General features: G+C 44.9%; 2 protein-coding genes across 3 annotated transcripts in view; one reads left to right on the forward strand and one right to left on the reverse strand.

Moving 5' to 3' along the window:
• atic (5-aminoimidazole-4-carboxamide ribonucleotide formyltransferase/IMP cyclohydrolase) lies at window positions 1-9,344 on the forward strand. Its single transcript, XM_080526407.1, has 15 exons — window positions 1-92; window positions 461-587; window positions 1,144-1,287; window positions 2,223-2,311; window positions 2,666-2,817; window positions 5,738-5,894; window positions 6,065-6,190; window positions 6,324-6,431; window positions 6,587-6,672; window positions 6,827-6,916; window positions 7,144-7,269; window positions 7,640-7,732; window positions 7,857-8,039; window positions 8,217-8,372; window positions 8,554-9,344. Exons 1-15 carry the CDS (start codon window positions 74-76, stop codon window positions 8,671-8,673), a joined length of 1,776 nt encoding a protein of 591 aa, XP_080382533.1. The 5' UTR covers window positions 1-73; the 3' UTR covers window positions 8,674-9,344.
• fn1b (fibronectin 1b) overlaps window positions 9,343-16,889 on the reverse strand; it is a 25,902-nt gene continuing 18,355 nt past the window's right edge. For both annotated transcript variants that reach the window (XM_080526405.1, XM_080526404.1), the window contains 15 exons: window positions 16,535-16,651; window positions 16,043-16,312; window positions 15,682-15,869; window positions 15,390-15,477; window positions 15,005-15,184; window positions 14,443-14,532; window positions 14,029-14,217; window positions 13,619-13,708; window positions 12,747-13,180; window positions 12,438-12,576; window positions 11,903-12,064; window positions 11,272-11,397; window positions 10,844-10,950; window positions 10,624-10,722; window positions 9,343-10,299 (listed from right to left, as the gene is read on the reverse strand). In XM_080526405.1, the coding sequence (XP_080382531.1) occupies window positions 10,219-10,299; window positions 10,624-10,722; window positions 10,844-10,950; window positions 11,272-11,397; window positions 11,903-12,064; window positions 12,438-12,576; window positions 12,747-13,180; window positions 13,619-13,708; window positions 14,029-14,217; window positions 14,443-14,532; window positions 15,005-15,184; window positions 15,390-15,477; window positions 15,682-15,869; window positions 16,043-16,312; window positions 16,535-16,651 (2,360 nt within the window). In that variant the 3' untranslated portion in view covers window positions 9,343-10,218. The remainder of the gene's footprint in view (window positions 10,300-10,623; window positions 10,723-10,843; window positions 10,951-11,271; window positions 11,398-11,902; window positions 12,065-12,437; window positions 12,577-12,746; window positions 13,181-13,618; window positions 13,709-14,028; window positions 14,218-14,442; window positions 14,533-15,004; window positions 15,185-15,389; window positions 15,478-15,681; window positions 15,870-16,042; window positions 16,313-16,534; window positions 16,652-16,889) is intronic.

Consider the following 16,889-nt stretch of genomic DNA (forward strand, 5'->3'; position numbering starts at 1 on the left):
TTTTGGTGCAGTGTCCCAGTCATCGGACAGTGAATAATATTTGAAGTAACATTTTTAACTTTGACTCAACGCCATGGCCAGCTCAGAGCTTGGTAAGCATGAGGTCGCACTGTTTTTTTTTTTTTTTTTTAATATAGTGTCTGAGAGGAATCCGAAAATAACTTTGTTCTTGGATGTTGCATTATTGCATGGTCCACCAGGACCGCTTGCTATGCTACTTATTGCTAGTTTGCTAACATCGTGCGTTCAGCTACAGTACTTGCTAGTTCGCAGTGATTCAGTAGACAAACGTGGTCATCAGTAATCGGTAGATTTAGATTAGGTCATCAATCGGTAGATCGTAGAAGTTGCAATGTTTCACTAGCACACAATCAACGCACAACTGCCAAGCCCTCAACTAACATGAAGTCATCTTTTGGTTTTGTGTTGTCTGTTGTGTTGTCTCAATGCAATTCCATAGCACTATTGAGCGTGTCCGACAAGACTGGACTGCTGGAGTTTGCCAAAAGACTGGTGTCTGTGGGACTGTCGCTGGTCGCGTCAGGTGGCACGGCCAAAGCCCTGCGCGAAGCTGGACTGTCTGTTCGGTAGGTGACATCATGTGCTCCCCATCTCCCCATTGTCCTTGATCAATAGAGTTTAGATTAGTCATCAAAAAAGCTAATTCTCTAGGAGTTGTGGACATGCTATATTGTGTTGAAGTTGAGCGCAATTCAGCAGAGACGAAAATACTGAAATTACTCATGACACCTAACTACTACTGCCATCTCAGTTTGACCATGTTATAGTAGGACTGCTTCCCTCTCGGGTTGCACAATACTAGATAGACGAAAACAGAAAAGTTATAGGCCTATATATTTGGTATCTTGTGTGCATCACATGGGTAACATTGGGTTAACACATGGGTAACCTTCAATGATGTAGTGGGAGGGTAAACTCAGGTTACACACCTTTTTTATTTTTGTGAAAAGGGCTAACTCACCTTTTCTGCTGTTCAATGTGGTTTGCATTAGGGTTTACCCAGCCATCTAATCTATGTTGTTAAGGATTAACTTTTTTTTACCACTACGTCTCTGGAACCTTGTACAGTTGAGAATTGGCTACTTCGAAAACATCAATATTAATCCCCAATCTGTTCCACAGGGATGTGTCTGAGCTCACCGGACACCCAGTGATGCTGGGTGGGAGGGTGAAGACCCTTCACCCTGCAGTACATGGAGGTATCCTGGCCCGACACATCCCCTCGGACAAAGCCGACATGGACAAACTGGGGTTCAGTCTTGTCAGGTAATAGAATACTTTAGGATGACATTAACCTGATACACTGATCTATTGTCAATTCTGTGTTATTTTTTCCAATGGTGAGGCTTTGGCTTAACTGGTCCTGCATTTGTGCCTAAGGACAACTTTCCCCCAGAATAATAAGCAAGCACTGGAGAGAACTGCCCATTCTCTTAGTCTTTTGTTTTACTTCGGCTACTTTATTATTTTCCTCCTTTCCTTACCAATTGTGCGCCATCTTTCCCAACCCCCACCATAACCTTTTATAAGGAGAGCAAATATTTTCTCTATTTATTACATTGGGGCCAAACATGCAGTAATAGTAGACATCTGCCTATGAATGAACACCTACATGCATTGAAATGTAATGCATGTGATGTTGCTCGAGGCTGTATTAGATTTCACACTAATGATGTTAGACTGAAGGTATCGGTGTTGAGAGTAGAGGCATGCGTAGCTAGGCCTAATCTAATCTAATCTAATCTGATCTAATCTGATAATTCAAATGCTGCTGCCACAGCAGCTGTGCAATTGCTTGATTCATGTCATTTCAGGCCCCGCTGAATCTGATGGGCAGCTGCCTTAGTGGAACTTGATTGCCTCTCAGGAGAAAGGGCAGAGTAGTAATAAGCTACGAATGACTCGTCATTCCTCCTATTTGGAGCTTTTGCACGTGTGACTACAAAGACTTGAAAATGTGACCCTGTTTAATTGCTGTGTTGATGTTCAAACCAAGTTATTTTAAAAGGTTGAATACTCAATAAAACCATCTAAAGGACACAATATGAGGAGGATACAGCTACAGTATATAGCCTAACTGTTTTTGTTCAATTGGGGGAATATAAATCCTTACTAGCATGTTATCAGTGAGGAACATACTGTAATGTAGAGGATGGTACACGGTTACAGTTAAATCCTTTACTGTGCTTGTCCTTGGCCAGGGTGGTGGTTTGTAACCTCTACCCATTTGTGAAGACCATCTCGACCCCCAACGTGACTGTAGAAGATGCAGTGGAACAAATTGATATTGGTGAGTGGTTTCAGAACTCTGATTGGGAAGTGGGGAGTTGGATAGAGCCTGTACTCCAATCCAAGGCCTTTGTGTTAACCTGAGAAGTTGGAGGTGATGGTCACCATTACAATTCAGCTATGCCTCAAATCCAAATGAATGGGAAAGATGGGCAACATTTGAATTACATCATAGTATGTGATGGGTATCAAATAAATCTTTCCTATTTATAGAATTGAGACATATTGCTGGGTCTACTGAATAGTGATGTGAAACATGGACTCATTTTGACATTAGACCCCTTCTGAGGTCTGAAAATGTCAGAATGCAGGCTTGCTGTATAGAAATGACCCTTGTTTGACCCTGTGTGCCCAGGTGGGGTGACCCTGCTGCGAGCTGCAGCCAAGAACCACGCCCGTGTCACTATCGTGTGCGACCCTGCTGATTATAGCCTGATTGCCACAGAGATGGAGGGTTCAGAGGGCAAAGACACCACCCTGGAGACCCGCAAGACCCTGGCCCTGAAGGTAACCATGGAAACTTGAAACTATAGGGTGTTCTGTAGACCCGAACATGGGGACATCAAAGAGCACTCTTTTTGGACAAATTCTGATTGTATCCCTTTCTTTTCTCCCAGTTCATCCCCAGTAGGGATGGGAGTCAAGAACCGGTTCCAGTTGAGAACCAGTTCCAAATTGTTAGATCAAGTATCTGTTCGTGACAGACAAACAAAGTAAAACGAAATGCAACGTTGTGGATTCTAAATGGTAGACGACCTGCACACCCTGCCACTGAATAGGGACTTTAAGCAGCGGCTGTTGAAAGGACAGCTACAGCGTTTTATTTTTTTATTTTTCTCCAGTTTGCGAAAGTGTGATTCTGTCTCGACACTTCCTGCCGTCGTAGGCCAAAAAAGCGATTAAAATGCATAAAAAATGTTAATTAATCAAAATGAACGCGTTAGTCCCAGATTAGTTACTCTTCCAATTAATGAGACAACTGAAAATATATTTTAATAAGTAAAATGCATAGTTTAATATTATCAGTATGTATAGCATAATGATACTGCTGGCTGCACTGTAGCCTCTTTTCTAAATAGAACAGACATCAGTCATCACACAATCTTGTTTTAGCCACACCTGCTAAATTCTAAAGAATAATTGTTTATTTTATGTGCCAGTTAAAAAGGAGTATTGTAATTTATTCAAATGTTACTAGGCATACATGCCTATTTTTCTAAAGAAGAAACATTTTTTTATCAATCAGTTTTAGATTTGTTTTCCAAGTTATATCCTTTTAAGAAAAGCAGCATTGTAATTCATTTTAACATGTTCAAATCTTATTAAGCAGACAGTCTACACTGCGTTCAGAGACCCGAGAGATAATAAAACAGCTGCGTTGACGCTGAACCTGTGTAGGCTTACTTTTCTTCCACACAGAAAATTGATCGGGAATCGATAAAGAATCGAACCGAAAAGCAGAGTCAATAATGGCATCAGTATCGATAACATCTTATCATTTCCCCATCCCAAATCCCTATTGACCACAACCCTGAGTGAGAGACTTATAGAAGTAGACATCTGCACTTGGATTAGTCCATCGAACAAAGGGCTTCACCAATGTCTCTGTCCGTTACCCTGTTTTGTCCAGTTCTCTGTGTACATCAGCTGTGTTGACATCCTCACTGCAGGCTATGTTGTGAGACGAGTCAATAGCTGCAGGTTTAAATGACTTTATGAACAAAGCAAGGGATGTGTGGCTCTTGTGTGTCCTTTTGAGTCTCCTAGAGTCTGTCCACTCAGCTATCATATTATGTTGAGCAATGCTTGTGCCCTTTGCACACAGGTTTATCTGCAAAAAATGTCCAGTTTGCTACACAACAAAATGATTAGTGTCTGTGCTGAAACTTAAGTATCATGTTGCTATCATGTTGACCTACTTAAGGAAGGTTGTTTTTTTAATTGTGAAATCTGGTTTCAATTCACATAGGCTCTCTTGTGGAGTTACTCTTGAAAGGGGCTAATTATCCAATGTTAGCCAATCATCTCAGCTAATATTACTATCAAACTATATATTAAAAGAATTGACATTGGTCAAGTGGTTTTATTTTTCTTTAAATAATCATTTGGTTGTTTGAACAATAGCCATGTGGGGATCACTGAATATTATTGGCTGTTCTGTTTCAAGCTTCCTTTTGATTGGTTGGGATGAAGCAATCGCGTTACAGTCCTCCACCCGTCTTTTAACCACTTTCTGCCTCCCCAGGCTTTCCAAACAAGGTGAGAAAAGACAGAGAGCCTAGGTTACTGTTCACAAAACCTCAGAGCTGTTGACTCCTGCCCCCCCTGCTTAGACATGTCCTTGTCAACCCTCAACTGAACAGAGATGGCCTAATATTGATCAACCAGAGGGTTGGCATGCCATGCCTATAGATTTTTTTCTTTCTTCAGTCAAATGGATCAATTTGGACAATCACATACCATTATTGGCAATGAGATAGCCAGCATCCTATGCTCTCTCAGCTATCAGGGTGCAAACGGAATATAGAATATTATTATTCCGTAGTAGCATGCAGATAGATAGGGGTCTATGGGTCAGAACTGTAAGTTCGTTAACTGTCAGATTTGTTAAGCATTTGGTTAGACAGTTGATGGTCTGTTTGTCACAAGACTCACAAGGATCAGGACTGTCCTCTAGGCATAAAGAATCCATTGTGTGTTTTATTTAGGGTTAGGATCAATGCGTTGCAAAGTCCATTCTGGGCTTAATTGTGTGCATGCATATGTGTCTCCCTCCTAGACTGTGTCCTCTCCTGGCCTTTGGGACCTTCCCACAGTGACTAATGGGGTTACGCCGATACATTTAGCACAGTGTGCTCCTTGTGAAGACCTTGAGATTGTGTTGTATTAAAAGTGCAGATAAAACTATAGCACAGCCCACATTGTTTCATTTAATAGGATTTATTCATGGTTTGAGGGAAGAAATTGACCCCCACCTGTCTAGTATTTGTCGAAATCCTTTATGCTTCTATGTTCACTGTAGTAATGTTATTCTTTCGTGGCACATTTGAGTGGTTAAAGAGGTGAGCGCACCAACTGGCAGGTTCTATATAGAGCAGACTTCTGGCAAAAACAGAATACATTTTTCCATCAGATTTTCATACGTTAATACGTGTAGCATAGGCAACAACTCTGGAAAAATAGTCCTACCCGGTCGGAAAAGACGACGCACATAACAACAACCATCTACGAGCATGTGGGGGGAGGGTTCTTGGAATGAAACATCCAATGAAATTGTTGTCACTGCGCTCCGTCAAGGTTCAATCCAAGCCTGATCAGCTTGTCTAAAACTTGCCAGACCTCCAAAGGAAGCGTGAGAACAACGAGATTTGGGGCTATGGCTACATGAGACTAGCGCTAGTGTTGTTCTCCTTTCACTATCTCCCAGGCTTTCACACACACGGCCCAGTATGATGACGCCATCGCTGACTACTTCCGTCGCGAGTATAGCCCTGGCGTATCCCAGCTGCCCCTGCGCTACGGCATGAACCCCCACCAGGCCCCCGCCCAGCTCTACACCCTGCGGCACACCCTGCCCCTCACAGGTGCACTTGACCTCTCCTCGTGTTGGTTTCTGGATGTCTGTTGCCACAACGTTGGAATTTAGATACCGGATTAGCGGATAGCGCTAGCAAAATGCAACAGTCAACAAATGAAACATCACCCCACTATCTGTTCTTCTACTGTCTTCTCCTCCCCCCCCCCTTTCTCTCAGTGGTGAATGGATCTCCAGGGTTTATCAACCTGTGTGATGCCCTGAACGCTTGGCAGCTGGTCCGGGAGCTGAAGAGTGCCCTGGGCATGCCTGCTGCCACCTCCTTCAAACACGTCAGCCCTGCTGGTGAGACACACACACACACCTCTAAAGGATCCTCACAATTCGTTAACCAAGACGCTGCGTCACAGCATGCAACATATCAGATAAGTACACCATTAATTGTGTGTGTGTGTGTCTGTGTCTGTGTTCTCCCTAGGAGCTGCAGTGGGCGTTCCCCTGAGCGAGGAGGAGGCCAAGGTGTGCATGGTGAGCGATATGCTGAAGAACCTCACCCCACTGGCCACAGCCTATGCCAGAGCAAGAGGTGAAGTCTCTCTCATTCGCTCTCCATAACTCTCTCTCTCTCTCTGTGTTGTTCCTCCGTTGTGATGATCCAGTGTCTTCGCTAGAACTTTGCTTCTTTTTGAAGATGTGTCCTTACGGTTTGCTCTGTTTTTCTCTCCTCCCTCTGTACCCCAGGCTCAGACAGGATGTCCTCCTTTGGAGACTTCATCGCTCTGTCAGACACGTGCGATGTCCCCACGGCCAAGATCATATCCAGAGAGGTAGGATTTTGTGTGACTCTCACTGAGATCAGATGACGGTCTGTCCTGCAGCAAATAAAGTTGACTTTGTTTCGTTATACAGCCATTTTTTTTACCAGGCTGACCGTAGCCCTCAGCGATTTGACGCTGTGATTTGTCGCCTTCCTACATGTAGGTCTCTGACGGCATTATCGCCCCTGGTTACGAAGAAGAGGCCCTCAAGATTCTCTCCAAGAAGAAGAACGGCAACTACTGTGTGCTCCAGGTAGGCCTGCTAAGTTATGGATAACTTATCTATCTGGATTGCATTGACTTTTACTTTGCCTTAAAATCAGTGTATGGTACTGGACTAACTTCAATCCTCGCTTTCTCTATGGTTATTTGGCATGTTGTTGGCATGAATGGCTAATGGAGGCTTTGCTTATCCCATTTAAATAACCTGTAGCACCAACTTGTTAATGCCAGAAAGAAACGTCTGTGTGTGTTTCTCAGATGGACCCAGCCTACGAACCGGATGAGGCGGAGGTAAGAGTGCTGTTTGGCCTCCACCTCAAACAGAAGAGGAACGGAGCTCTCATCAACAAGGAACTCTTTGATAACATTGTCTCCAAGGGCAAGGTAGAGATTCTCTGCTTTTTTTTTTATGTTATTTGTCTACATATTTTGTTTCACTGTTCAGAAATTACAACACTCAAAGATAGACATAGGGCCGGTTTCAGAGACAAGGCTTAAGCCTAGTCCTGGACTAAAAAGCATCTTCAATGGAGATTTTACATTGAAAGTGTGATTTAGTCCAGGACTAGGCTTAAGCCTTGTCTGTGAAACCGGCCCATAGTGTTGCATACTTTTGAACTTTTAACCAATCAATGGCTGCTCACTGATTAGTCAACCTTTGACACTGACTTTTTCTGCCTCGACACTTAGTATCTCAAAGTGCTGTACATAAAGCAAAATATACTGGTGCTAACTTTGACCCCTTCTGTCCCAGCTGTCTGAGAAGGCGGTGCGTGACCTCATCGTGGCCAGCATCGCTGTGAAGTACACCCAGTCCAACTCTGTCTGCTACGCCAAGGACGGACAGGTAAGGAGAAGAGAGATAGGGAGCTGATGGATGGATTTCATAGCTGGTGCTAGTAAACAAACATGCTTACAACATGGAAGCTATAGCCCAGAGTCTCCACAAGCATTGTGTGTGTGTGAATCAGGTGATAGGGATTGGCGCGGGGCAGCAGTCTCGTATCCACTGCACGCGGCTGGCTGGCGACAAGGCTGACAACTGGTGGTTGAGGCACAACCCAAGTGTGCTGGGCATGAAGTTCAAGAGTGGTGTGAAGCGCGCAGAGATGGCGAACGCCATCGACCAGTATGTCAGCGGTACCATTGGAGAGGTGAGAGTTCAACACAAAAGAAATATGGTTCTCTTGGTTCATGTGTCTTTGTGCAGATGTTTATCAAAGTGCTAGTTTACGTACTGTTTTATTTTTATTTTTATTTACGTGTTTGTGTTTTGCTCTCTGTGTGTGTGTGTGTGTGACAGTGTGTAACATTATGTATCTCTCTGTCAGGGTCCAGACCTGGCTGTGTGGAAGGCCCTGTTTGAGGAGGTTCCTGAGGCCCTGTCAGAGACCGAGAGGAAGAACTGGCTGAGTTCCCTCCAGGCTGTGGCCTGCAGCTCAGACGCCTTCTTCCCCTTCAGAGACAACGTGGACCGTGCTAGAAAGGTAACAAACAGCCTCCTTAACCTTCACCCAGCTACATTAACCTGCACACCTAGAACACAAACATCTTCATTTGATAGTCTCACTCACTGACCGAAGAGTGACATTGAGAATGCGGAATGAGGTGTCTTATTTTGTCTGCCCCCCCCTTCCCCCCTCTTTTTCTCTCCCTCTCTCCCTCTAGAGTGGTGTTGAGTACATCGCTGCCCCATCTGGCTCCAATGCTGATGAGGTGGTGATTAATGCCTGTAACGAGCTGGGCATCACCCTGGTGCACACTAACCTGCGCCTCTTCCACCACTGAACGCCTGGGGAACCTAACACTAACACCCTAACACAGTGGCCGTGGTCACTGGATAACACACAAACTGATCACAACACAGTGAAACGCACTAGATTACTAACTCAAACATTCTGTCCTAACTGGCCACACCATGCCTATAAACACACTCACCCTAAAACACACACACATTTGACCACATAGGTTAAAGTGACTTGAAACAGCATCACATTCCTATGGCACACATTTGCTACAACTCTGTTACATTGATGTGCCTCTCATTCATTCATTCATTCATTAATGTATGGTACGAATGAGGTGCTCTCATTGAGAAAATAGTATACAGTACTTATAGATTTGACAAACATTGATTTGATGACACTCTTACATTCCAGCCATACTGTTATCATGCACAAGCAGCATGACCCCTGCTGAAGATCACACACTGTCTCTTCTACATTCCTGTCTTGCTGACTGTCTCTTGTCTCTGTCTTACATTCCTGATGACGACTGTTACAACAGTGTTACTGCCTGTGGATGGTCTCACTGTGAAATGGAGAAATCCCAGAAATAAACAGTTTAAACGTTGCACATTGTGTGTATGTATTGTAGCTGGTTCATGATACTGCCTTTATGTTCATAATCTCTATGTTCACAAGTTCACAAACATCAAAAAGACACGAAGCCAACTCGTGAGGTTCATTTCCACTTTATCAAAACAAGGGAATCTCGGTAGGACAACTTTGGCACCTTCAGTACAAAAATAAAACCAAAACTTAAGTTCACACAAACCCAGTTCTCACATTCACACACAAATGCTTGGATTAAAGGGATAAATAAAAATGCATCATTCAAGAGTTAGAAAAATCACAACAAATCAGCAAGTGACAATCATACACACAGTGCTACCCCTGTCGACAGAATAGGGGCTACAGAAAATAAAAATAAAAGATGCATACTTTCATGGACAAAAAGACAAACCTCTTTTGTACATCACTGGTACACCAACATTCTCTCAAAACAGTGCTTGATCTCCGACGCCTTTATTTTTTCTTTCATTTAAGTAAAAAAACAAAAAAGATTAGTACAAAATAGTGAGACTGTACTGGAAAGGTTGTCTTGTAAATTAACATTTTGTGACTTTTTTTTCTCAATACTATGACCATTGAAGAAACTCTCACACACTCGCATACGGAGGGGAGGATATTGAATCTCTTTCAAGGGACATGAACATAAAGAATGCCCCTTTTTTTACTCAAGTGTCTCAAAGGGGAATGAAAAGAGACACCACTCAACCAAAACACTTCTGACTAGAGAAAGGCTAACCAGATGCTCAAAGCCTAGCCAACAGCTAACCAGAGGCTCAGAAAGTAGCCAATAGCCAACCAAGTGGCAGGATTCATTAGTGAGGCTGCAGGATGGTGTGTGTTGTAAGTGTGGGGAATGTTAAGCAGATCAGTAAAGTTGCAGATGTGTTAGTTTAGTCTCAGACAGAAGACCTCCAGTGGGGTCTGTATGGGATGGGTGATGGATGAGGGGGATGGATGAGTCAGGAAAGGGTCGGGGGATTCACTCATGGGGGTTCTGCATGATGTGGGCGTCCGCCAGCAGCTCAGGTCGAAGGCACTCGATAGGGCACTGGATATTCTGCTGTTGGAGACAGAGTTTAATTTGTTTGTAAATTCAGCATGGGTTCTACATTATTCTCACAACAGCCCACACAATCAATTTGGTCTTTTTCAATTCAATGTCTCTTTCAATAATTGGTCAATTATTCAACATTTCTGTAGACTTACATTAGTATTTCTATTCATTCGAGAGAGAAGAATATCTAACAGGTATTACATGTGCAATTCTCATCAAAAGTCATCTAAGTAAAAGTGTCCCTATAACCACCACTAATAAAGGGTCTGATTATCTAGGGTGCAACATCTACTGTAAGCATTGGCTGTCTCTTAAGAGGGTATGACTCACCACTTTGCGTAGAGTGTTAGAGTTTCCATATCGGACTGGCTGTAGCAGGCTTGCGTCAACCTCAGAGCCTGGTCTACGGCAGTTCTCACAACGCCAGCCCTGTAGAGACACACGGTTTATCACACAAGCACTAGACTGTCAAGAACCAGAAATACACAAGTAAACATGCACAAGTACATATTCATACACACACACACACACACATTCAGATGGGACGTACCTGTTGTCCTCCGTAGCAGGTGCAGGTGCAGATAGCTCCCAGGTATTCCTTCTGCCACTGGTTGCCAACCTGGTACATCTTCCCATCATCATAGCAGGTGGACTCCTCTGCATACACACACAAGAAGGAATCACACACACATCCACTGCTGAGGAAATACACACAGACTGACTACTTCTGATGATAGAGGAGCAATATAGAAGAATTGAATACAACAGCATATGCTGTATGCAAGTTACATAGGCCAATAACATTTGTATCTGTCCATGAGAGGAGCAGACACACATCGAACCTAAGTCAAACAATCTTTTTGTGACACTGGTCCACTGGATTTGTTCTTTTTTTTCTCTTTGCTACAGTGGACACAGATTTGGCAGAGTGCACTTTTAGTAACCAAACAGGGCATGGTGTGAAGGAAGGGGACTTACGTGGTTCACACTTGAACTCTCCCTTGCCGTTGCCCAGACAGGTGCAGCTCATGATGTGACCGTTGTCCTCCTGACGCTCCCACTTCTCCCCAATACGGTAGTTGTTGCCATTGTCATGGCACCACTCTGTTGATGGACAGGTAGAGAGAGAGAGATGAGAGAGGAGTCAGACTGGTACCAAATCCTACATCTACACCTGGTGGCTACCATCTAACCAATTGTGTAGATCTGAGTAGTATGGGTACAAGCAACATGACAAATATGCCCCCAGCCATTCAGAGAGCAAGGTTCGGGTTATCGCCACCATCGTGTTTTTATACCTATCCCGTCCTTTCAGATCTACTGCAGGCCTTTGGAAGTGCCTGCAGCTAAATGCTAGGGGAACAAACCAATGTTGGTTTAACAGCTAATGATTGATGATCTAAAATAGGTCACTGATTCAACCAATTGTGAAAAAAAGTCAGTATAGAATTGAGATAAGACTACCTCGACATCCGACCACATGCCATACATACGTACATGTTCTATCCAGCTCTGCATATACATATACATGTTCTATGTCACTTTGAATAAAATTCATCAAAATCATAGGTGACATAGAGGCTGAGAGGCGTGGGTAAGAGATACTCACTGGAGGAGTCGCATCTAAAATGGCCGCTGCCAAGTCCAAGGCATCTGCACCACAGCTTGAAGCCTGTCTCAGACATGCGCTCCCACTCCGTCCCTACATCATGGTGGGTGGCTGTGAAGGTGTCGTAACACGAGTCCTTATTGGATGAGCCGCCATCGCTCACTAAGAGGAGAGAGGGAGAAAGGAATGGTCGGGTTTGGAGGGATGAGTATTTGCCTTTCATGCTTTGAAAATGAGAAATCAGTTGGAATGCAGATTCATGATAGTATTTTCATATTATCATTATTGAACTACCAAAGCAACATTTGAAAGAATGTAACGTGAATGTTACGAAGAATTTGTAAATGTAACTGAAACTGAAATATTTGTTTGTAATATTTAACTTTTGTTTAACTTTCGTTTCCCTTTGCAACTTCTCTGCTAACCCATATGTCAGCAGAATTTGACCGACTAAGCTTCAGAATCAGTCATAACAGCAGGGTAGGTCTTGGGGGAGTGGGAGTCTGATCCAAGATTGGTTGTCATGGTTCCTTACCAGTGTTGCCGGCGGTGATTATCTCCTCCAAGATCTTGTGCTTCAACGCCCCCTTGAGGGCCTCCACAATTACGTTATAGGAGGCCCCAGAGGTCAGGCCAATCAGGGTAGCGCTGGTGGAGGTACCTGGGAGACGCATCTGAGAGAGAGGGGGGGTTGCCAGGAATGCAGATTAAGTATTATTGAAATGTAATGCAATTGTCTAGTTTCTCCTAATGCGACTGTTCATAATTACACAGGTTTATCTTTATACTTGAACTTCAAGTTCACCTGTACAGACATGTTTCTCTGCCTGTCTGACTCTCCTACCTGGAACATCTTCTCGTTGACGTGTGTCAGCGGTTGGCAGGACACCAGGTACTCGTTGCTCTGCCTGTACGGCTGCCAGGCGATGGTTGTCTGGGTCTGTGCCTCCTGCGGTCGCCCTGTGTCGTTCTCTGGAAAACCAAACGGAGAGCCGGGTACGTTCACCCTCACTATGGGCACCCTGCGCCCCTCCGCATCCGGAAGGGGCACAAAGATCAGGGGCTCACCACCCTGCCCGTAGGGGTACTGGGGGGTGCCGTGCCCATTCCTGTTGTTGTTGTACTCGGTGTACTCCACGTTTTGGCCTTGCCCGCTTAGCCCATCCTGTCCATTGGGGCCCGTAATCTGGACGCTGTTGTCAGTCTCTTCGGGCACGTCCAGTACGCCACGTCCACCCCCTGGGCGGGGGAGGGGCAGCGGAAGCAGGGAGTCCGGTTCTGGGCGGGAAAGAAGGGTTAGGAAGCAAGCGAGTTAGGGTGGAAGGGGCGGGTGAGGGGTGCAGTAGCATAACTTGGCCAGCAGGGCGTTGTATGTACTGTATATGCAGAGCTACTGCTGTATTGCACTGTGCAAAGCCTGCCGCCATTTTCTTTTGAATCCCATTCAAAAGACATTTAAAGTGAGCGGTATTATTGTTATAGAAGGCACAGCTGGCTGCTGCTGGCTCTAGTACAATATTCAACATAAAGGCCTAAGATGCCAGGCTGTTTATGCTCAACTGCAGCTTAGCGGGCACACATGCTAGACCTCAAAACCTTTTTTTGTACACTTTACCATTCTGTAACAAAAATAAGGTTTTAGGACCTGCGTCGAGTATGTGTATACTGCGTATGTGTTTGTGTTTGTGTGTGTGTGTATGTGTGTGTTGTACTCACGAGTTCTAGCCTTGCCCACCAGTGGGGTGCTTCTCTGAACATTCTGGATGGCGATGATCTTGATGATGTACTCTGTGCTTGGTTTCAAATCTGAAAACATTTCAGAATGCACATTTAGAACACTGACCTTGGCATACAGGTTCTCATCATCTTGATTTCACTCAAGAACAGAAGTAGTTCTGTTTTCTAATAGCTAAAAGGACTAGCTAGGAGGTAGCTTATGTGTAATACCCAAGGGCTGACAATAACCTAATTCACCTCAAACAAGTTCAGTGTCACTGTCACAGGAATATTGTTCTAAATAAAGGTTAGACAAACACACCCCCAACAAAAATGCTTATTAAAATCTAGGACAGTTGGCTATCTAGTAGTTGTAGGTGTAAGGGGACAGAATTAAATGGTATCCATACTAGAGATGGTGGCATAGTTGAGGCCGGCATGAGGGCGTGGGGTGAGCTCGCGGGGTGGTCTTCCTGCCTCCTCATAGGTGATGTAATATCCTGTGATGCGTGTGGCAGGAGGCTCCCAGGTGAAGGAGATGGAGTTTGGGGTCAGGGAGGTGAACTGGAGGTTGATGGGGGCCTGGACTGCTGGTTTAGCTACAAAACAAACCATCAGAGATATGAGAGATGTGTGTGTGTGTGTTTGTTTGTTTATTTGTTTGTTTGTTTGTTTGTGTGTGTGTTTGTGTGTGTGTGTGTGTGTGTGTGTGTGTGTTTGTGTGCGTGCGTGCGTGTGTGCGTGCGCGTGTGTGTGTGCGTGTGTGTGTGTGTGTGTGAGTGTGTGTGTGTGTGTGTGTGTGTGTGTGTGTCTGCTCGTCGTACCTGTGTCAGCGGTGAGGGTGAAGGGGGGGCTGCGTGCGTCACCATTGAGGGTGTAGATGTAGATGGTGTAGGTGGTGCCTGGCTGTAGTCCTGAGAGAGTTCACACACCACACACACTCAGTTAGTGTGCACATATAAGATCAGACACTCACAAGATAACACACAAGCTAACATACAGAGGGATGTTGTACTGTTTGGAAAAAGATCACCATGATTTGCACAAAACCGATGATAACCGATGTTAAACTGTAAAAAGTGTTGCTAATACCAATACTATTGTCGGTTGATGGGTTATGTAGTTTACAGACTTATGATTGTGTAAAGTAGAGAAGAGATGGGTTATGTCCTTAACTTTATCTTGTAGTATTGATGGATGGATATGCACCTGTGATAGTGTAGGTGAGTGTGGACTGGGTGATGTAGTTACCATAATGTTATATAGTAGTGATAATTACCATTATTCAATGTACCTGTTATGATGTCTGTGAGAGTGCTGATGGGTAATGTAGTTGATTGTACTAGTGTAGGTGAGATTGGTGTTGAGTAATGTAGTTGACCGTACCAGTGAGGGTGTAGCTCTGACTATCAGCGGGGATAGTCCTGCGCAATGTGGGATGGCTGCCACTGAGGGGCGTGGCTTCGATGAGGAAGCCGGTGATGGTCTCGGTCTTGGAGCGCCAGGTCAGTGTGATGGCAGAGTCCTTCACGTCTGAGATACGCACACGTCTAGGAGGACTGATGTCTGAGATAGGGGGGGGGGGAGAGAGAGAGAGAGAGAGGTGGAGACAGAAAAAAAAGAGAAAAGAAAGAGAGGGAGGGAGTTATACGGAAGCAGAAGAGCGAGAAAGAGAAAGAGACAGAGACAGAGAGTTTATCAATCCAGCAATGATACCCTCTGTGACCAAAGAAGACGTTTTTGTATAGTAAACTCAGGGAATGCTGCTTACTGTCCAACGTGGTGACCTCTCCCTCCAGGGGTCGGCTGGTGACAGTGTTCTTCAGAGCGTAGACATGCACCTGGTACACAGTGGCCACCTACACAGGAGAACGCACATACACATATATATTGGTAAATCCAGAAACTAAAGACTCAAACAACAAACAACAAAAAGCATAATTTAAAATAAGAATTAGATACTAAATGCGTGTATCATACTAATATTATAGTATAACTACTATGCTATCTATTTTGAACAGTCTTTACTTGGATGTGAACCATGTTAAGAGTTGTCAACGTACCATGAGTCCTGGCACCGTGACGCGGGGGCTGTCTGGGGCCACATTGATCTCCTTCGTGGGTCCATTGTTGTTCTTGGGGTTGACCACCACGCGGTACCCCGTCAGCCTGGCACTGGGGGAGCGCCAAGTGACGACGAATGAGGAGGGGCCAACCTCGCTGATCTGTAGATTGGTGGGGGCCGGGATGGCTGGGGGGCGGGGAGATGCAAATGAGCACAATGAGACCGAGGCATGCTAGATATTGATGGATGATAGAGAAAGTGTGTCTGCGTGTGTGTATGGGTGTGTGTGTGTGTGTGTGTGTGTGTGTGTGTGTATGTGTCGTGTGTCATGAGTGTGATATTCCCCCTACTCCTCTCACCTGTAGCCTGTGTGCCCACCAGCGGGGTACTAGGGGTGCGGTCGTGCATGGCGATGACTTTGACGGTGTACTCTGTGCCAGGACGGAGCCCCTTCAGCACCACACTCTCATCGTCCCTTCTGGGCGCGGGCCGCAGCTCCCTCTCGCCCTCCTCTGGGCTGGAGTAAAGGACGCGGTATGACGTCACCGAGCCGTCAGGACTGTTCCAAGTGATTCGCAGGGTATTGGAGTCCACTTCAGAGAAAGAGAGGTCCTTGGGACCGTCCATCGCTGCAAGAGGGGGGGATATCAAATATAAGTGACACATTATGATGATGTATCTTTGAATGTAATGAGGATAAATGTCCAAACTACACTCCGGGCAACTTTCTAAGCAGCCATTGTTGTTGTCGTTGTTATGAGCAAGGACTGTAAAGTCATTTAACAACTTGCTTTCACTTGTCTAGTCATATTCAGTCTCTCTCTCTCTCTCTCTCTTCCACACAAACTCACCTGTGATGGCGTTCTCCACCAGAGGTGAGGAGGGTTCTCCGTTAGTGCCCAGTGCAGACACACTCAACACGTATTCCACTGTGGGCATCAGACCGGAGAACGTCATCTCTGTCTGATCTGGAACACAGCAATAAAAAACGAGAAGAAGAGAAAGCGAGAGTGGCGAGGTTAGAAGGAGTCACTGACCAGGAACCACGGGAGCTGACACTACTGTAGCTATAGCAGCTAACAATAACACATGAATAGAAAGTAATTAACAATCCAACTACAGTATCTCCTGTCTCATACTGTACCCACTTACAATATAGTAAAAGGCACTTTGAGCCCAGCTGTATATGTATATATGTATGAATGA

This window comes from Nansenia antarctica (assembly GCF_963989245.1).
Source record: "Nansenia antarctica genome assembly, chromosome: 3".
Taxonomy (NCBI): Eukaryota; Metazoa; Chordata; class Actinopteri; order Argentiniformes; family Microstomatidae; genus Nansenia; species Nansenia antarctica.